The sequence below is a fragment of the Cylas formicarius genome, unplaced genomic scaffold (assembly GCF_029955315.1).
Source record: "Cylas formicarius isolate icCylForm1 unplaced genomic scaffold, icCylForm1.1 PGA_scaffold_10__41_contigs__length_53128322, whole genome shotgun sequence".
NCBI lineage: Eukaryota > Metazoa > Arthropoda > Insecta > Coleoptera > Brentidae > Cylas > Cylas formicarius.
Genome location: NW_026844214.1, coordinates 22,325,181 through 22,344,679, shown reverse-complemented (window position 1 = coordinate 22,344,679; position 19,499 = coordinate 22,325,181). Strand labels below are relative to the sequence as shown.

The 19,499-nt window shown below is 33.3% G+C and overlaps 1 protein-coding gene across 3 annotated transcripts in view; it reads left to right on the top strand.

Moving 5' to 3' along the window:
- Window positions 1-19,499, top strand: part of LOC132703789 (sodium channel protein 60E-like) — a 192,846-nt gene that overhangs the window by 105,770 nt on the left and 67,577 nt on the right. For all 3 annotated transcript variants that reach the window (XR_009619148.1, XM_060673274.1, XM_060673266.1), the window contains exons 6-8: window positions 1,467-1,689; window positions 1,748-1,882; window positions 14,044-14,321. Coding sequence is in view for 2 of the 3 variants with exons in the window: in XM_060673274.1 (XP_060529257.1) it covers window positions 1,467-1,689; window positions 1,748-1,882; window positions 14,044-14,321 (636 nt within the window). In the remaining variant the exon portion in view is untranslated. The remainder of the gene's footprint in view (window positions 1-1,466; window positions 1,690-1,747; window positions 1,883-14,043; window positions 14,322-19,499) is intronic.

Here is a 19,499-nt window from a genome sequence, read left to right as displayed (position 1 = left end):
TGGTATGTAAATTAAATTATAGCTGTTGGAAAATGATGTTTTTTTTTCTATTTCCTACTCTAAAATACTTAATTATGCACCCATCGAGCCCACAGAAAATGTCACTTGTGCTATACTTTAGTCACTGGTTTGGAGGTTATCGGAGGTTTTCGGTAGATTCAAATCGCGGATGGTATTTTGACATTTGTTAGTTAGTAATTCCTACGACCGAGCAAAGAGTGATGTTTCACTCTAATCCTAATCTTATTACTAACGAGAGAATGTCCATAATAATATTAATAATAGTAATTAAAATAAATGAAAAATAGTATATTACGCAAGAAATATGATAAACACCAAATTAAACTAGTAGGTTTGCCAAGAGTGAAGCGCAGCGGAGCACTTGCTTAGGAAACGAGTGCCTGTACTTCTAGGGCCATTAGCTTTGAATATATTCATGCAAAATGGCGTCGGATGTGACCGCCAGAAACACCCGATCGCTCCCAAACCCGTTACTAAAATACCGAAAACATCCGAAATGGATCGCGACAGTAGATAACAAAGCTTAAAGTGGCGAACGCTTGATCCTTGCATAGATAGGTATTCTTTATCGTATTAACTCGTAATCAATCGATTGTCAAAGGATCTAAATTTAAATAATATTATGAAAGATATGGATCAAAAACTCGACAAGCCGACATGACATATTCTTAAATTAATTAAAAATTTATGTTGTTATTAATTCTGTCTAGAAGGATTTGCCTCATCATTTTTGTACATTTAGATAAGTGTCTAGTGGGTTTAACCTTATGCGGGTGTAAAACCTATTTATTAAGCGTTTTTTGGACTTCCACGTATAAGGTGGAATGTTTTCTTTATGTGAAGTTGTTTGAATTCTGTTGTATCGCAAGGAAAATATTTAATTCTGAATGTAAATTCGACATTTTGTGAAACTTCCTATACACAAAGTGTTCCTTAATGGCGTGTCAATATGGGATAATTCTTGGATGCACTTTAAGACATCCATTCAATTACACAGCGGTAAAATTTTCAGGAGAAAAGAATTGTTTTATACTGTTTAATTGTATTATATTACCAGAAACGATGCATTATATTTTTTCTGGTGCGCAACACTTTTTTATCAGTGGCGTTCGTCCGCTGTTTGTATCGCCTATTTTCGATAAAAAATGGTACCACATTGTCATTGTTTAAGGTAATCACTTTCTTTGTAAATAACTAAACTATTAATTTCTGCATAAAATTCACACCATGCGTTTTCCTTGCCAAATGCTCCTTAAGATTTTACGAATCTCCTATGGAAACAATTTCACTAACCTGTAGACCGTGTGTGATCATTTTTGGGTAACTATAAAATCATGGTTTTTCATTTTAATTTAATTTTAACCAAAACTTTATAAGTTTTTCACGAAATTGATTGGTTTTCATACGTAGCCTGTGAAACCAATGCTATTTTTGATGTTTTTAAGTTGGACGAGAGATCCGGAAAACTGGTTAATCAAAAACGAGACAGGCGATCCGGTCCTTTGCGGTAACGTGACTGGATCCCGCCACTGTCCGCCAACACACACCTGCCTCTGCGTCGGCGAAAACCCCAACCACGGGTATACGAGTTTCGATAATTTTTTGTGGTCGATGCTAACGACGTTTCAGCTCATTACCCTCGATTACTGGGAGAACGTGTACAATATGGTGAGCTGGACCGAACAGTGCTGGGATTAATTAACTTAAAATTTCATTTCTGTTTCAGGTGTTGGCATCTTGTGGACCAATTAGTGTATCTTTTTTCACGGTAGTGGTGTTTTTCGGTTCGTTTTACCTCATCAATCTAATGTTGGCTGTGGTTGCGCTTAGTTACGAAGAAGAAGCGGAAATAACTCAAGAGGTAAGTCATAATTATCTTTCAGTTGGCCCCCTTTTACTTTCGCCGGAACAACTAGTATCTAAAAAATGGTCCTTATACTTTTTTGCAACATAAAATTGTTCTCCTTGTATCGCCAGACCACCAATGAAATGCCGTTTATTGAGAAATATTGTTATATTAGATATACTTAAAGCTGATCGGGGTGTAATCGCACATTTTCGGAAATAAACGTCAATATCTTCCAAATGGCTGAACACATGCTATCAAACTTGGAGTTATCAAAACTCTTCTTGGGCTATCAACGCTGCCCTGAGCAGATTGATTTTGGTTGCCTGTATCGCTGCTAAAGGACGTTTTACAGCACTATAAATAAAATTTATTTTCTTAAAAAAGTTAATCGCAACGATATCACTTTTATTACTACAGAATATAGCCAAATATTGGCAAACACAAATAGCCAATAATGGCATTAAAAAAATAAATAAATAAAATAATACCGCCATATTTTAGATAAAGATAGGTAAACTTTATTATATTCAAAATGTCAACCAAAATTAATACTCATTCAATATGATTGAAATTGAAATTCGAAAAAATAGGAACATTGGTGTTTAAGTATTAATCATTTTAAGATTGATTTTGGTCACTTTATTTGTGTTCCACTTGTAAAAGTGCTTGGTATGTTTCGCGGTTTTGTCAAAACATTGAAAACCAGCTACCAACGTAATCGAATTTATAGCAACTTTAAAACTGAGTTGATTTTAGTAATTTATTTCTCAAAAAATGGGAATTAAAATTCAACTATGCGATTATGCTCCTTGGCGGCCATTCTAAAAATTTAAAAATAATTTCCAACATTTTCTCTGGGCCGCTTTTGTCATAAGTTCACCCAAGTCTTTGCGATAATTACTTTTCTAGATAGGATCGAGTGCCCTTCTTTATTGACCACCCGGTACATATAATATTGGCACTTAAAAATGTTCTTATATGTGTGAACTAAATTATTCTGGGCATATATTGAAAAAATTCAATCAATCCCTTGTAAGCTTTGGTCAAAATCTGCTTACTCTATTGACTAACTGGTAAATACCTCCTTTTTTTTGAGTGACAAAAAATCTAAATTTATTTAAGACCGAAATAATTTAGAGAATGGTGGGACATAAACTCTCCTACTCCCTGCTCAAAAATATTCAATTATGCAATCATGCATTGATCAGGCGTGAGCAAAGTGTCAATTTAAGAAGTCGCTTTCGTTAAACACTGTCGCATTATGCACCCAAAAACGGAGTAAGCAACATGTTGAGACACTTCTTCAGTCACTGGTTTATTAAGCACTCGCTCCGCTTGTACCCTTTTTCTTTTCGTTCACTTAATTCTACTTCGTACTTTCTTATACAAGTTTCTTTAATAGTTTAATTTCATACCTCAATCTTACCCCACACCTGACACCAAGATTTTCTTTTTTTTTTGTGTTTTCCCACTTACTGTTATTTTTTTCACTATTATTGGGGAAAATCGACAACGACCAAATTTTGAATACTGATTTCACCCAATTAACAATTATTTTCAATTGGACTTATTTACCTACTGTACCATGATATAGATATATTAACTCACATTCAAGACCTATAAAATATAATAAAATTCATTACCCGTAAATCACTTCTGACGTTTCCGATATTTTAGTCAGGGGTTTGGGAACTGTCGGATGTTTTTCATGGATTTTAGGTATAGTTAGTTTGTTAACTCTGACGGTCGCCTCAAGCGTCACCCAATCAATGTACTGGTGCAGTTTTACAAAAATGTACTCTAAATCCGAGGGTTGTTCCAAAGGCATAGTACGTAACACATTGACGGACTTCATCAGTCACTAGTTAATTAAGCACTCGCTCTGAGGGTGTCAAATCAAACTCGTGGTAATTTTTTAAAGAAACTACCACAGGCAACTGTTGGTTGTTGTTGAGATGAACTTGCTAACTTTTCGCCAATCATCCTATTGGCTTCTTCAGAGCTTAACTGAAACTGCAAAACAGTGATGATTAGAGAAACGGTAGCAAGTTCGACTCAACAAAAAATACATATAAGGAGAATAAAACAATATATGAATTTAAGTTTAAAACACTTAAAGTTCCGAAACAAATTTGTAAAAGTGGACAGGGTACACAGGTTTAAAATTTGAAATTTAGGTACTCTTCAGTAATGGAAAAAGTTTATTGTCAGTAGATTGTAAAGAATTGTTACCAAGGCGTTTTATATTAAAAGGTAATTTATTGAAAAAGTCCAGGTTTAAAGAATTTTTAATCTATTTATTAAGACGGTATCGGGGAATCGTTAACTGGTGTGCATTACGCGTTGCGTGAGAATGAGTTTCAGACTGAACAAAAAAACTAGATTTATTAGAGTCAATATCGATTAGGTCATTGTATATAAAAGAAGATGGTAAAGTCATAATATGAATACTGGAAAAATGTGTTCCATAAGATTCTCTATACTCCAAACCAAGAAAGCTTTTTTTTTAATACATAACACTCTGACTGCATGAGATCCACCCCATATGGTGATCCCATATAGCATTTTAGAGTGTAATAAAGCGAAATACTCACTTCTCATAACTCGAGTATTAACAGATTGATTAAACTTTCGCAGCGTAAACACTACGGATGAGAACGATTTACATACAAAGGGAGTCAATATGAACAGACGCTCGTGCCTTTCGTAATATTAACATTTGTGGAAACTAAAGGATTTTGCGTTTTATTTCTGTTCAAAAGCAAGTTATTTGCCACTAACCAAGATCGCGCCCGCTCCTCAGCAATATTATTTCTACTACTTCTACTCTTCAGTTCGTCTAGAGATGAACTTCCGCAGTACATTTTATGGGCTTAATAAAATGTTCAAAATCACTTATATAAATGAGGAAAAGGGGCGGACCCAAAACCGATCTTTGCGGGACACCGAGATGCTGGGGAAATTTGCGCAGAAATTCACCTTGACATCTCCTGAAAAAAATAGATTTCAGTTAAGCTGAGATAAGTACGAATGAAGTTGTTGAAATTATTCTATAAACAAATGAAAGTCGCACAGACAAGATTTAAAAACACGTATTGACTCGTTTCACTTTTCTGTCACAAAATTGGGCAATCCTTTCTGTACTAGAGTTTGAGAGGTCTAGATTGCTGGTTTCAAATAAACATACATAGCCCGCCGTGATTACCGGAAGGGCGTGAATAAAAATTCGCTGTCAAGCCAATGTTCAGAAAAGCAAATAAAATTTAATAAAACATTATCTAAAAATAAGTTTAGTTGGCCAGTCTTATTAGGAAGACATTGAACATTCAAATGCATGACAGAAACATCGTCAGTATTAACACTATTGTCCCAAGCCAAAACGTTGTTCGTCGTAGGCCTAGCCTATCCTAGTCAATTACTAATTATTATGGAAAAATCTGTTGATATGGATTCCTGCTGGCTATAAAGTTGGATCTTGGGCTCACACACACTAGTCAATTGTGACCTTTAAAGAGGAATAATATTTCTGGTAAAGTTCAATATACTATTTCCCACAAGACCAAGTTTATTAAAATCAGTTCAAAGTTAACGAAAACTAACCGAATCAAACTGTGCTTCTCACTCAACTTACACGGTTAACAACGTGCTTACAATTCGATGGTATCGCATACCATTCTCACGCCAGAAATGTTCATTGGAAAATGTACTACATATTACGAACAATTTTCTTGGAGATTCTCAGCCGATCCTCAAAATTATTATTAACCGACCACTGCAGCAAATTTAATATTATAAATGGAAAACATTCTCATCAGTATTCCACAGATGGAACGCAGTGTCGAAAAGTTTACCACTTTAAATTGCCCCTTTCCATTGAAAGTTTGGTACCGTCGTCGGAACACTCGACGCGCCATTGTTATGGCCCCGTTCCGTTTATTCTTAACTTCCGACAAACTTTTGACTCTTCGTTTTGGAAACATCGAAACGCTCTAAATGGCCGAACATTCGGAGCTTTGACGTATTGACATCAATTCACTCATTGACGGATTTTGGAAATTACAAATGTTTCAATCTGCAACAATGCATGGCACAGCTTATTGAGTAAGATAAAGGGTGATATACGGTGAACGAGACGCAGGATCTTTTTGAAAATTTTGTCGTTTCGAATGTACTTTCAGCTATGTGGCGTTACTACTTCTTCAAAAAAGTAGTATCAACTTTGACATTTTAAATAACACACCCTCTATTCTATTTTATTTTCCGCCTCGTCATCAATCAAATACAAGCTCTATCAATTAGTAACAAAACTAATAAAATATAAATAACCAAACATAACAAAAACATAGATAGTTTACTTAATATTCATGCTGCCTGCAATACGTCAACAAGAATCAAAGCACCAACACCTTGGTTTAATGATAATTTAAGGTTTATGAAACGGCAGAGAAATAAAGCGTTATCTAAGTACAAAAGACTAAAGACGCATGTAGCAAAAAATGAATATAAAACCTTGCGCAACCTTTTTGCTATGGTTCTCATAATAGGAAAAAATGCTTATCTGGAAGACTGAATCATTTGAATATTAATACATTAATGCAATCCAGCCGATGTCTCTGATTCTTTGACATGGTATCATATTTTTCAAGAAAGTGTTCTGCCACCTGATAATGATATGATTTCGGAATTCGCATTTAGGTTGTGTTTATGATGGAATTAATAGTGGGCTAAATTTTGAACTCTATCTCAGGAGCATCTGCATACAGTAATATCCAAAATTAAGTCAAGGTACATGGCATCGCTGTAAAAATACTTTTTTTACATACAACTCTTCTTACATCTTATGTTTATTTATACGTTTATTTTTATATTTCAAACATAATTTCATCATCTGAAATCTCATACTTCGTCCTATTAACATGCTGTGTACAATGTCTAAAATATCGGAGAGGATTATGTACCACCAACTTATTAATCATGTTCCTGAAATATTTTACCTGCCACCTAATCTGCGTTTAGGCACGGACACATTACAACTTCAACAAGGCTTAATGTTACCTTCTTAGTGCGCAGGATTCTTTGGTTTTATTTGATTTTAGCAAGACCTTAAGCAGCACGGCTATTGCTTTTATGAGAAGTCGCCTGAAAGGTCACCGGTAGAGCGTTGTGTGGTATCAGTAGTGTCTTTCTCTAAATTTCGAGTTCATCAGGGCAGCATTTTAGGACCTTTACTGTTCTCGATTTATTCGTCTGACTTTTCCAAGCACCTAAGTAAAAGGTTATTCTCATCATACGTTACTGATGATATGCGAATATATTTATAGTTGTTCATCTATGATGTAGTATTCTAAGCAACAAGTTTGATAAACAACATTTGCGTGAGGAGTTTAGCTTGTCACCAGCCGAGCTTGATAAATGAGTGACCGAATAAGTCCACCTGTTTTCTAGCATCATCGGATTTGAGTACATTTACCGAGTGACATGTTAACTGACGTGATAGTGTTTTTATTTTAGATTGAGGAGTAAAAAAAGTAGTATTGTATGATATCTCTTAACCTTTCAGTGTTCGGATGTGTATACGGCAACATTCTGCATTTATTTTTCCAGTTTGAATGCACAGTGTAACTGATTCTTCTTTAGGAATTAAACCCTCATTTACAGCATTACACGGTAAGCACTAAGATTAATGATGACTCTATTTCCAAGTAAAACAGAATTTTTTTTTTAAGGAAACGAGTATCAGGCAAGTTCATTCAACTCATATAATTTTTTGTTTTTAAAATAAGAGCAGGTGTGCCGCAAGGCACATTTCTGGGACTTCTCCTCTTAATAACTTATATTATTTCATGACTGACTCGGACGACCTAGAGACTGGGTGATTTAGGGTTTGAAGACAGTTTCAATAGTATAAGAATCTGGGTTGAGGAAATACTGTAGCGCGAGTAAAATACTTGGGAATGGTAATCCATCAGAATGAAAAATGGACGGATCATGTATTCTATGTTACAGGAAATATCCGTATCAATTTATAAGTTTCATATATTCAAACAGGTCCCTAATACGAGACTGTTCCAATTAATTTACAAATATATGGATGAGTCGCTTCTAGGTATAGGATTCTATAACGGATTGAGTTATATAAAACTAGTCTACATTATGTGACATTTAGATGAAATAAGATATCAAAAGATATATCACCCTTCTTAACTTGGTTTAAACGAAAGAAATCCGACCAAAAATATAAACAACAAGCAACAAAGTATAAACCAATAAAAAAAATATATATATATATATATATATATATATATATATATATATATATATATATATATATATATATATATATATATATATATATATATATATATATATATATATAGATCTTGGCGAAACGTCTGCAGGATTCCAGTCGGAGTTCAACAAACGAACGTATGATAACCCGGAATATATTGTCATCACATTTTTTTATCCGTGAATCAATACTTGAAAATATTAAGTAACTATGAAAATCCGAACATTTTTTGTTCTAATTTAATTGTGAAAATAATTATTAGTGTAATATTTATTTATCCGGAGTACACATGTCCCTTGCCTCTAGATGCCACTTATTGATTGTTATTAATTATATAAAAATTATCCAAATAAATATATAAAATAAATACACTATAACAAAACTAACTTTGCAATCAGCAACGTTAATTTATTACCATGTTATAAACATTAGAGAGAACCATCAAATAATTTTAAAGCTACCGCACTGATTAACAAATTTCCGCATACCGGCGGATTGGTATTCCGATAATTAGCATTCCGCTGAATAATTAATCACGGGGAAGGTTTCATTTCCAGGTAACAAATTGTCGCAACGCACGCCGATATCGTTCGCAGTTTTGCATTTCCAATTTGATTTTTCGAGAAATGGGAACCGGTATATTTGCGGGTTCGTGTTAATTGGAAATTTCGAAGTGGTGTTTTCGTATCGACACTGTGTTTCGATTCGCTTTAGAACGAGTTTCGTAACGCACTTCCCGATGCGTTCTATGCATTGTAAAATGTTGTTGCGCAACTGTCGAAACTTCGCTAGGGGTTGTCCCAGAGCTATGTAAGGGGGGTGGGGGGAGGGGTGGCAATTTTCCCAGCTTTATGCAACTCCGTAGTAAAGTGTGTCACAAAGCATCAAAGCATATCGAAAGATGTTTTTATATGTTGCAGAATCTTGCAGGCAATAAAACCCAGATTTCAATTAGTTGACTTTTCGAAATACTATTTCTTTTTCAAAGCTATATAACATCAGTGCAATACTGGCATTGCATTTGGAATTGAAACTGTTACAAAAAAGAGAAGAAAAATTGATCACAAAAAAATCGAAATTTGCGCATAAAGGTCTACATAAGATATTAGCATCACTATTCTTAACGTGGTTTGAAAGAGAGAAATCAAGAAGCAAAATATAAACAACAAGCAACAAAGTATAAAAAATACACGTGTTGTTTCATTGCGTAGTGTATTCATTGAATGATATGGGATTCTTATACTGTAATTATGACTACAAACACCTTTTCTGTTTGATTAACGTTTTTATCTACCCTTAGGCATTTTTGGGCTAATAAAGCAAACCGGTTCAGGGCAGTAGCAAAGTTTACAGAATTAAAATATAAGTCGCCGCACTCGGCAACGTGTTGCCGATCGACCGTTGGAGGGTGTCCCTTGTCAACTCGCAGTAGGTTAGCAGCAGGCGAAATTTGGTTCACGCCTTCGACAAAGTACACGGTGCGCTTGCAACGAATATCGCGCGTTTTCTACTCGGTGACCGAAATAACTGAGCAAAATGTCTGTGACGTATTTTGTAATGGAAAGTTGTGGCAGTAAATTAAACGAGGGACTCTTTTTTCGTTGTATTTCCACTATTTAACTAATTATTGTAATAGAAAATATCAAATATTTAAATTAATTTTTATAAGAATTAATGTATTCGTGCACTACTACAAAGCTTAATAACTCCATTGAAAAACAAGCTATCAAGCCTCACGAAAAATTAAACCATTAAAAAAGAACACAACCTGAAAGGTTTGACAATAGAATTTTTCTATTCTTAACACTAAATTCCTGAGGGTCTTTTAAATTTTCAAATACTTCTACACTAAAGATGGAAAAAATACGAAGTACATGTTTGAAACTGCCGGTGGAATTTACTGATAAGAACAGAATTTTTTTGTTGTCTTTTTTAAACGAGTTATTAAACTTGGCGGTAGAGCATGATTACATGAAATCTTATGAAAATATTTTTAAATATTCAATATTTTTGTCCAAGAACTCGTGTATTCGCATATTTGTTTAAAAATGTTCATTTCATCTATGTAAAAATGAAAATAACTTTATTAAGTGGATCATGTTATTTATTTATATATATATCATTCTTTTGGAAACCCAAGCGTATATAGATACATACAAACATACAGTCAGAGGTCCCTCGTAACCTCGTCGAATAAATACTATTAAATAACATTGGTCTTCAGAATAGTCTAATCTGTGCTACCACTAGCATTCAATGATATAAGTAAGGGTTTTGCCCAAGCTTTTTTATAATTATTTTTCGCTTCAAGTTTCATGATTAACACAGTCCCTCCAACTGCTTTCTGGTATTAATTTTTGTGTATATATTATTACGTCTAATTTTATTTTTTAATTCGCTCCTATCATTTGATTAGGGCTCAAATCGCAGTGATAAAAAATGATAAACTATAAGTCTGGTCATACGATATGGTTCTTGGAACTTCAACGAGTTGTTCTTTTGTATAAACTCTTGCCATACCTTTTTTTTGCTACTGGTCGTTGGTACTTTTTTAACTAAAGCATTATCATAAACTATTACGCTTCCTGGTGGCATATTTGGAACACGAGAATTTTTTACCCAATTTTTAAAAAGTTCACTTGTCGTGTCGTGATTGTTGTCTAATGAGCAGTCCTTAATGTTTTTTAACTGAAGCTAGCAAAGCGTTTGACACCTAGCATTCCCTCGAGCCGTAGTGTGAAATAAATATTCTTTTTCCTCTAGGTGCATAATATATATTACGTTTTTCTACGCGAAATTGATGAATTTGAGTTAAATATTTTTATCCATTGGGTATCTTTAATGCAACTAAGGTTTTTAGTATTTTTAAATCTAAAATCGATTTTGTGCAGAAATCGGTGCAATGTTTCACGACCGCCAGCAACCTTTTTTTTAAATATCTGTTGCAATGATTCAAGTGATGGAATCTTATTTTTCTTATACATCGTATCACCCTATCACCATTCTCAAACACTTTCATTATGCCCTTGTCACATCGTTCCTTCCTTTCTAGTGAATCGTTTCAAAGAATCGATACAAAGTTGATCTTGGAACTCGAGTTAACTAAACTGCACACAAATGCAGACATTTAAAAATATAAATTATTAGCGAATTTTTTTATTGACGTTGACGTTGACTGGTGTCTTTTCAGACAGTTTTTTAAAATTTAAACACTTTCTAACAGTATGTGCAATTTTCCCATAATAAATAATTATAAAAATTCTAATTTGATATAATCGTTAAACGATTCTCGTGCAGCAAATATTCCAGTGGTTCCTCGTGGTTTGTTACTTTCCTCCATTCTGTTGTCGAAATTTTCTTCGATCCACGGTATAAACATAACAAATAATCACTGTAACACGAATAATGGCAAAGTACAACCGATTTTAAAATTTCTAAGGTGTCGACACTACTAAAATAGAAGATAAAAGACCGTTTGATAGGCCAGGAAAGTCTATTTATCTTATGGTGGACTATAAATACAAACACATATCAGTAATTTTCTGGTTATCTCAATTATTTTTATTTATCTATTTATATTGCTTGTTGTTTATATGTTTGGTCGTTTTCTTCCCTTCAAAATAAGATGAGAAGGGTGATCAGCGTTTCTGTGTCCAATTTTTCTTCTCCTCTTTTTGTAGCTGTTTCAATTTCAAATGCAATTATTGTAATTTTTTATAGTCTGAAGAAAAAATTGTATATTTCATATTTCTAAACATCGGCATATTGAAGGAGGAACGTTAGGGAGTTTTTGAAAGCAAATGAGAGACCTTCCTCCAAAAAGCAATTCGACAGTTAAATCTATTATTACAGAGTAAACCCAATAACGAATAAACCAAAAAATCAATTAATCTCGCCCTCTGGACAATAGTGAACAAGGTATGATAAGAAGGAAAATATATTCCCTTAATCGCAACTAAATAGTTTCTACTTTGGATAAACTGAAAAGGAGATTACGATTAGGCGTCTCACCTTCCATACAGTTATTTGTTAAAATGAGATTTGAATACCGTGAATTAGATAGAGAACAATTAAAAAGCATAAATCCGACAACAAATGTATAAAAGACATAAATGAAACTTGTTTCGACAAATACCATAAGGTCCAATAGATGGATTGATTCCAGTAAAAACTGTCAGAGAAAAGTACCTTCAATAAAGGAAAAAGCATCACCATAATGGGCTTGTTTGCAACATTCACTTTTGCATCTTTTTTCACATAATTCGATACTATTTTATCAGTAAAGTGTACTATGAAAATTTCTTGCTCTTAGCTTTCTCCATTTTGATCTTATTTAAGTTCGAACATCGTAAGCTAGAAAGCGTCGACGAATTCGTGACGTCATTTCCTCCATTCCTAACCTCGTCGCGTTCGTTATGTAATAAATAATAAAAAGGCACCCACATAGTTTTCAAATGAGTATTATTGAAAACGTAACCGTGAAACCGAAAACCTTATTTTGATTCGTCGTCCGTTAAGGAAGGATCTTTTTGTAAAAAACTCTGAGTAGTTTTAGTAAAAAAAAAATCGAGGCTTAATTTCTATCACAGCTTTTTACAAAAAGATCCTGATCTTTTTGTAAAAATTGTAATTAAATAATTTAGTTTATGAAACATGAAATGAAATCTTATTATTAAAGGGACAAATAAATCAGTTTTAATTAAATAATTTTAATTTTATTAATTTATATTTTAGAAGATCAATACAGATTTTTTTTAACCAAGAATAGCACTTGGAAATCCTCGAAATAATTCTTATTTTTTAGATTAAGTACCTACGTAGATAAAAATACTCTGGTCCACTTAAACTTAGTGAAGGAAATCACACAACCACACAATACTTATTAGGCACTTTTTCCCCCTTATTTTAAATCATATAAAATTGATATTTTCGAATCCTATGGGCAAACCACAGTGTGAAGAGAACCGAAAAGAATATGTAAACTTGAGGACATGTGTCAAACCGTGTTATTATGTTATACTTTTACATAACACCGTCTTTTATCTAACCATACAATACACCGAATAATAAATTTCCGCATAATAATGGATACAATTTTTATTGAAGAAAGAACAATAGACAATTATCAAGACTATTTTAATTAAGGACAAAAAATGAAAACTTTAACAGTTTTTTTACAATGTTTTAATTGTTTTTGTAAATAAATAAAACAAATGTTAAACTCATCGTCCAATTCTACAACACTATATTCTAATTACAAGTTTACAGTTTCCTTTCATACCGAAATAACTATGATCTAATCCCATACCTGGCACCAGAATTTTTATCTCTAAAATATTTTGAATAATGTTTGAATATTGATTTCCTACAACCCACCTATACCAAAATATTGAAAATTTAATAAAAACTACTTTTTGTGATTTAAACAATGTGTTTATATTGTGCCGCACATCATTGTATTCGTAATATAAACTGCTATTTAATACAAGGTGTAATTTTTTCACGGATCAAATGAAAAAATAAAGTTTATAATGAGTTTCCGAAACTAACGTACTTAAATTGTGTCAACGCTATCTTGTAGAGCTCAAAAAGTGCGAAAAATCCTTAATTTTTTTATATCCCTTTAAATAAAACGAGAAAAAATAACAACTAAATCGGCAAAAGTTTTATTGGCGTATCTTCGGAAGTGATGGAATTCTTTTACTTTTCTCAACGGCACGTTATTAACCTTTAAATGTTCCATTTTTTTCTAATTTAACCATCTTCGTATCACTTATGGTTTCCTTATCTTGTTCGCACACATTTTGCATAATGAAAGTGGTGTCCTTTGACTTTCACGTTTCCAAGTTCGATGCCAGTGTAAATATTGTTTTTTTTTTATTAGGAACGTAAAAAAGAACTGGTAGATCATCGAGAAGACTCGACGTTCAGTTTCGACCCAACCACACTGAACGTCAAAGAACTGTCGAAACACAAAATCAAGAAAATCGACGCCCGGAAGGGGGTTCTTCTCTCATCTTATACGCGAAAAAGGACGAGACGTCGGAAACGAAAAAGTGCGACGAATCCCGTCGCAGGAGGAAAATCGGACGAAGACGTAAGCAATACATACCGGAGCAGTGAGACCAGTCCGAAGAAACAGTCTCCCAGACGTGACGTCAGGTGAGTCGTTTTAAGCTAACAAGATTTAATAAGAAGAAAGCCACTCAAAACTTTCGCAATTCGAGGTGGTTTAACTTTATAAACTTAGTTTTTGCTTAAAATCGTGTTCTCTCGTAACCGCTCGCGATGTCGGTGAAATGAAATTTAAATTGTGAATACGAAACTGATTGCGGTCCAGATCTATACAGAGTGACTCCAAGAGATGGATCACCTTGTTAACAACATATTTATTGTGTGAAAATATAGGGACTTCTATTAGGCCATTTTTGATTTTCTCTCGCAGTTTCTATAAATTTTTATTAAATTTTATTTAAAAAATAACATTTTTATTTATAAATATTTTAATTTTACATATTTTGTTGAAACTTGGTCGGTATAATTGTTCTGTTAGGTTAGACTTTAAATGTAAATTTTCTAAATGAAAAATGGCACACTGAGAGAAGTGAGGAATTTCCTCTCTCCTATTATCCCCCAAATCCTCACGTCAATGGCGTATTCATATTATATCGTAAACTAAAAGGAAACAAAGTTATTTGTCTTAAGCTGTTAAAACATCATGAAAACTTGCCCAATTTTTATATATAGATAACCGAAATTCTTATCAAAACGAAATAAATATATTTTAAGACCATAGACTTTGTTAAAATTAATTTGGGGTGGTAATAGGGTACGGGGCAATTTTTTTTTTGCTAGTAATCAGTGTGCACTTAGAAAATTTGCTAGAAGAGTGTAATCCAACACAATATTTAAGCATACCAGGTGTTAACAAAATATACGGAAAACTGCGATGTTTATAAATCAAAATGATATTTTTGAAACAAAAAGTAAAGTCCTGTATTTTACAAAATGAAAAACTGAAGACTGAAATCCCAATATTTTCAAACAAAGAATCTTTTATTAAGGGCTGTCCACCTATTAGTCACAGAATTTTGCGAGGCGCCTTGTCTACATTGAAAAATGTAGTGGTTGACAATGGAAGACTATCAGCAGCTCTTCATTTCATTTACCTGAAAACTGCTTCTTTGTATCTTTGCTCGGTAGCAACCTGAAACGTGAACTTATCACGTTTAGTTACTACAAGGTGGAGATTCACCTTCTTTTTTTTGAGTAAAATTAGAGATGAGTTATAAATTTTAAAAATACGAATACTACTCCGAAAATTTTAGGTTTATTAGAAAAAATTACCTGGCGTGCCGGATTGAACACTTTTAAAATGAAAAAAGTTGGTAAATAACTTCGAATATAGATCACAAATATGGCTTGAAAGATATGGTACTTCCATTGACCATTTAATTAAATAATTTTTTCTGTTAGATATACTTTGTTAATCCTGAATTTCAATAAAAAAATATTTCTTCAAACCAACATAACACCATGACATATTGGTATAGGAAAGGAAACATTTGATGCTAGGAAAAGCGTGAAGTAAAAGAAAATAAAAAAAAACAATTTCTTCATTTCCCTCCAATATATGAAACATCTTTGAGTGCGCTGATTAACTGTATTCACTTAAGCAGTTAAACAGTAGTTCCAAGAATATTTTTGTTCAAAATCATAAGTCCGCGTCAAAAAACAAATAGTGTACGATGTTTTTCAAAAGACCTAGCAAAAGACGTAGCATAATGTTATACAAAATATGTTTAGAATTAATGGTCAAATACGAAAAAATATATAAGGGGTTTCATAAGGAAAATAAATATAAATATGAAAATGGCCTAGATCTTAGCTATATTGAAATCGTAAGCGTCGTTGAAACTGGTCGCCGTTTCGGAGCAGGCGGTATCAATTATGTCACAAAACGCCATAAACTTCCCGACAGGTTATCACTGTTATTTTTGGGCCAAAATATCGTATAAAGTATTACTAACCAAAATTAAAAAAGAAGCGTTTGGCAAACAGTCGCATTTAAACTGCAGATGAGCTTAAAGTTGAAAAATAAAAACAAAAATGTCTCGCCCGCAATTGTAAATTTTAGCTTATAAATAGTACCCATTTGGTTTAAAAATTCGCAAAATAAAAGGACTGCATTTTTTAAATAATCGCTATAATATAATGTCAAAACACACCTTCAACTTGTCCAAGAATTACCATCTTTTTTTTTTTTACATAATGTTTATTAATTTGTAGTTAATGAAAACATATAAAGAAAATTTTTGGCAGACTTGGTTATAATTAGGTAGTTTTAAACTATTTTTGTTTATTTTGTTTAAATTTATGTCCAATAAAACGAGCGCATACCAATTAACAACATCTGGATGAAAAATTACATACCTGGTAAATTAATTGTTGCAAACTTCTCCGGCATTCTTTATATAAGAAAAACTGAGTAATGCCAAGAAACAATTTCATCTCTATGCTAAAATAGTGTGTTATACCGGGTGATGCATTGCTGACACTGCTCTAAGACTATTTCCTGTATACTACCACTTAATTATGGTTACTTTTTCTTGAATTGAGTAACGCATATTTAGCGCGTTTAATAACAAACAATCACAAATAGAAACGTTGTTACTGTCACGCATTTTCGTGTTGTCATTGTCAAAATGTATGTTACTGGTGTTTGATTTATTACCTAAACTGTACAAATTTTCTAATTTTGCTCGCATATTTAATTCAATAACTAAAGATTGGCTCATCATAATTTATTCAAACTCGGCACATGAGTTAATCATAGCGGCCCTTTCAAAAAGTTGTATTACGACATTTCTATAAAATGTACAGGAGAGGCAATATTGGCCACCTAAAAATTAACATGGAATTTCCTATGTTTCGTTCAGCAATACGCTTTTTCCTTACAACATATATCCAACGCATACATTTATTCCATTGTATCACATTAGAATCTTTTAAATAGCTTATTGTCATTTTTACAACCGGGAATGCAATACACAAAAAGACCAAAATGCAAAAAGAAACTTCTGAAACCGCTAACACGATGAACGGATATTATTTTTTTATTGTGACGCTAGTGACAAGCAGTTTTCTCTTCCCCACTTTAAGATAAATATTTATTTCTGTTCGATATTTACGCTGCTGTTGAACTCTTGTTGCCGATAAGCAGGAAACCTACTATTTTTTACGATTACGATTTTACCCTAACGCATCTGTGCAATTTTAATTTTTCCAATTTTCCAACTGTTTCCAAAATATCAACCACTATTGTGACACCCTTTATATTAAAATGCTAAAACAAAGCGAGTCGAAAAATTGCATCACTTTAACACTCTAAATGCTATTTGAACATAAACGTCTTGCAAATCTCGTCGAGAGGATTCGTCCCGGATTCCTTTCATGAAATATAAACGTCGCGAACGTGACCGCATTGTTTTACTGCAAGCGTAACTTGCCTCCAATTTGCTCCACTTTAAATATTCGTGTCCGAGTTTTTCTCCGACACCCATTTCTCGACGCCACGTTATTTTCACCTGCAGTAGTTCATATTTTCACTTGTTTTGGATTTTCTTACGCGTTCGGTGCTTCGAGCGGCTGAATGCATGAATATTCACTTCTTCTACCTGTCTAGTGTTACTTTTTTATGTTAATCAGCTTTGTAATAATCGGTTTGGACTTCACGATTACTTGTATTCAACAAGGCCCCAAATACCAATATCATGCATACTCTTTCATAAGTTCAAAAATTATGACGATTTCTTTAATAATTAATCAATCCACGTAAAGGTATTATTTGGTTATATTTAATTTGCTTATGCAATGTATAAGCATTTTTGTTACAGTATGACCCGCCGTCTTATTATCGAAACACCCTATCTAGCTAACTAGATGAGAAAAATAAGTATAACGAAAAATAAGTTTTAACCTAGGTCTGTTTCACTCTCGCTGTCACTGTCGTCATCAAAGTTTATCACAATTCTTTCTATTGGCAGCATATCCACATTTACGTTCTACTATTTGAACATGAGCTTCAAAATTTTCCCAGCTTTGGTACGGAATATTCTGCATATCCGTCGGGATTAAATTTACCACAGAAGAATTCAAGATTGACGAAATATTGTTCTTCCTACCGACAGTTTGAACTCATTCAATATGTGCAATCGGATTGGAAGCAATGGTAGAGAAGAAGTCTTAACAGTCTTAATATTTTTTGCCACTAAAGTGTCACAGTGTTCTCTTCTTTTATAGAAAATGGTTTTAATAATATCACAACCAGTAACTCCACTTGAAGAGCTGGGTCCACGAACTGAAAATTTTATAGATAATAAGCATATTTTATAATAATTATAACTTTAACAGACTATGTATCCAACAACATCATCTGCACCGAACACGTTAAAGTAAAACACGTTTATCTATCGCTCCGTATAAAATGGTTAAAACAGTGATTTAAAGTGCGGATTAATTTCGAATCTTGACGACAAAAGTATAGAAAATTACGCGGAACTTTAGTGGATTAGTTTCAAGTGAATCCTAGTTCATTATCATTAGTAATTTTACAAAAAACGTGTATAAACAACCAGAGATAGTAATAAATTTAAATCTCTTATCGTACTTTTTAGTTTTTTTTGCTGCCGTTTTTTTTTGTGCGATATCCGAGCTCGTCGAGATGACATTGAACTGTGAGATATGTGAAATGCGATTAGGCCGGTCAGCTGTGACCGTAGAATGTTTTGTTTGTAAACAACAATATCATAATACCTGTTTGGAGTCTCCCTACACAACTGAAGTACTTAAACTTCAGGGATTTTCTCACCGGTGTAATCAATGCTTGTCCGGTGATAACACAGAATCCGATAATACTATAAAAAAGTTGCTGGTGGATATGAATAACAAGATCGATGTTATGCAGTCCAATATTGGTGACCTTAGATCCACCCAAACAAATCTACAGGTCTCGATTGAGTTCCTTGGAGGGAAGATCGACGACTTCAATAAAAAGATGATTGAAATGGAAAATTCAGTCAAGGAGATACCAAAGATTGAGTCAAAGGTAACAGATCTAAATAAACAAGTATGTGAATTGAAATCATCCGTTAATATTCTGCAGCAGCAAGCAAGAATGAATAATCTAGAAATAAATAATATCCCAGAAAAGTGCGGAAATGATCTACGTATGGTAATTAACTCAGTCTTTGGTGCTCTTGGTACCGAAAAGGATACCTTTCAATCTTACAAGAGGGTTGCCCATCTGAATGCTGATAACAGGACTCCGCGTTCTATAAT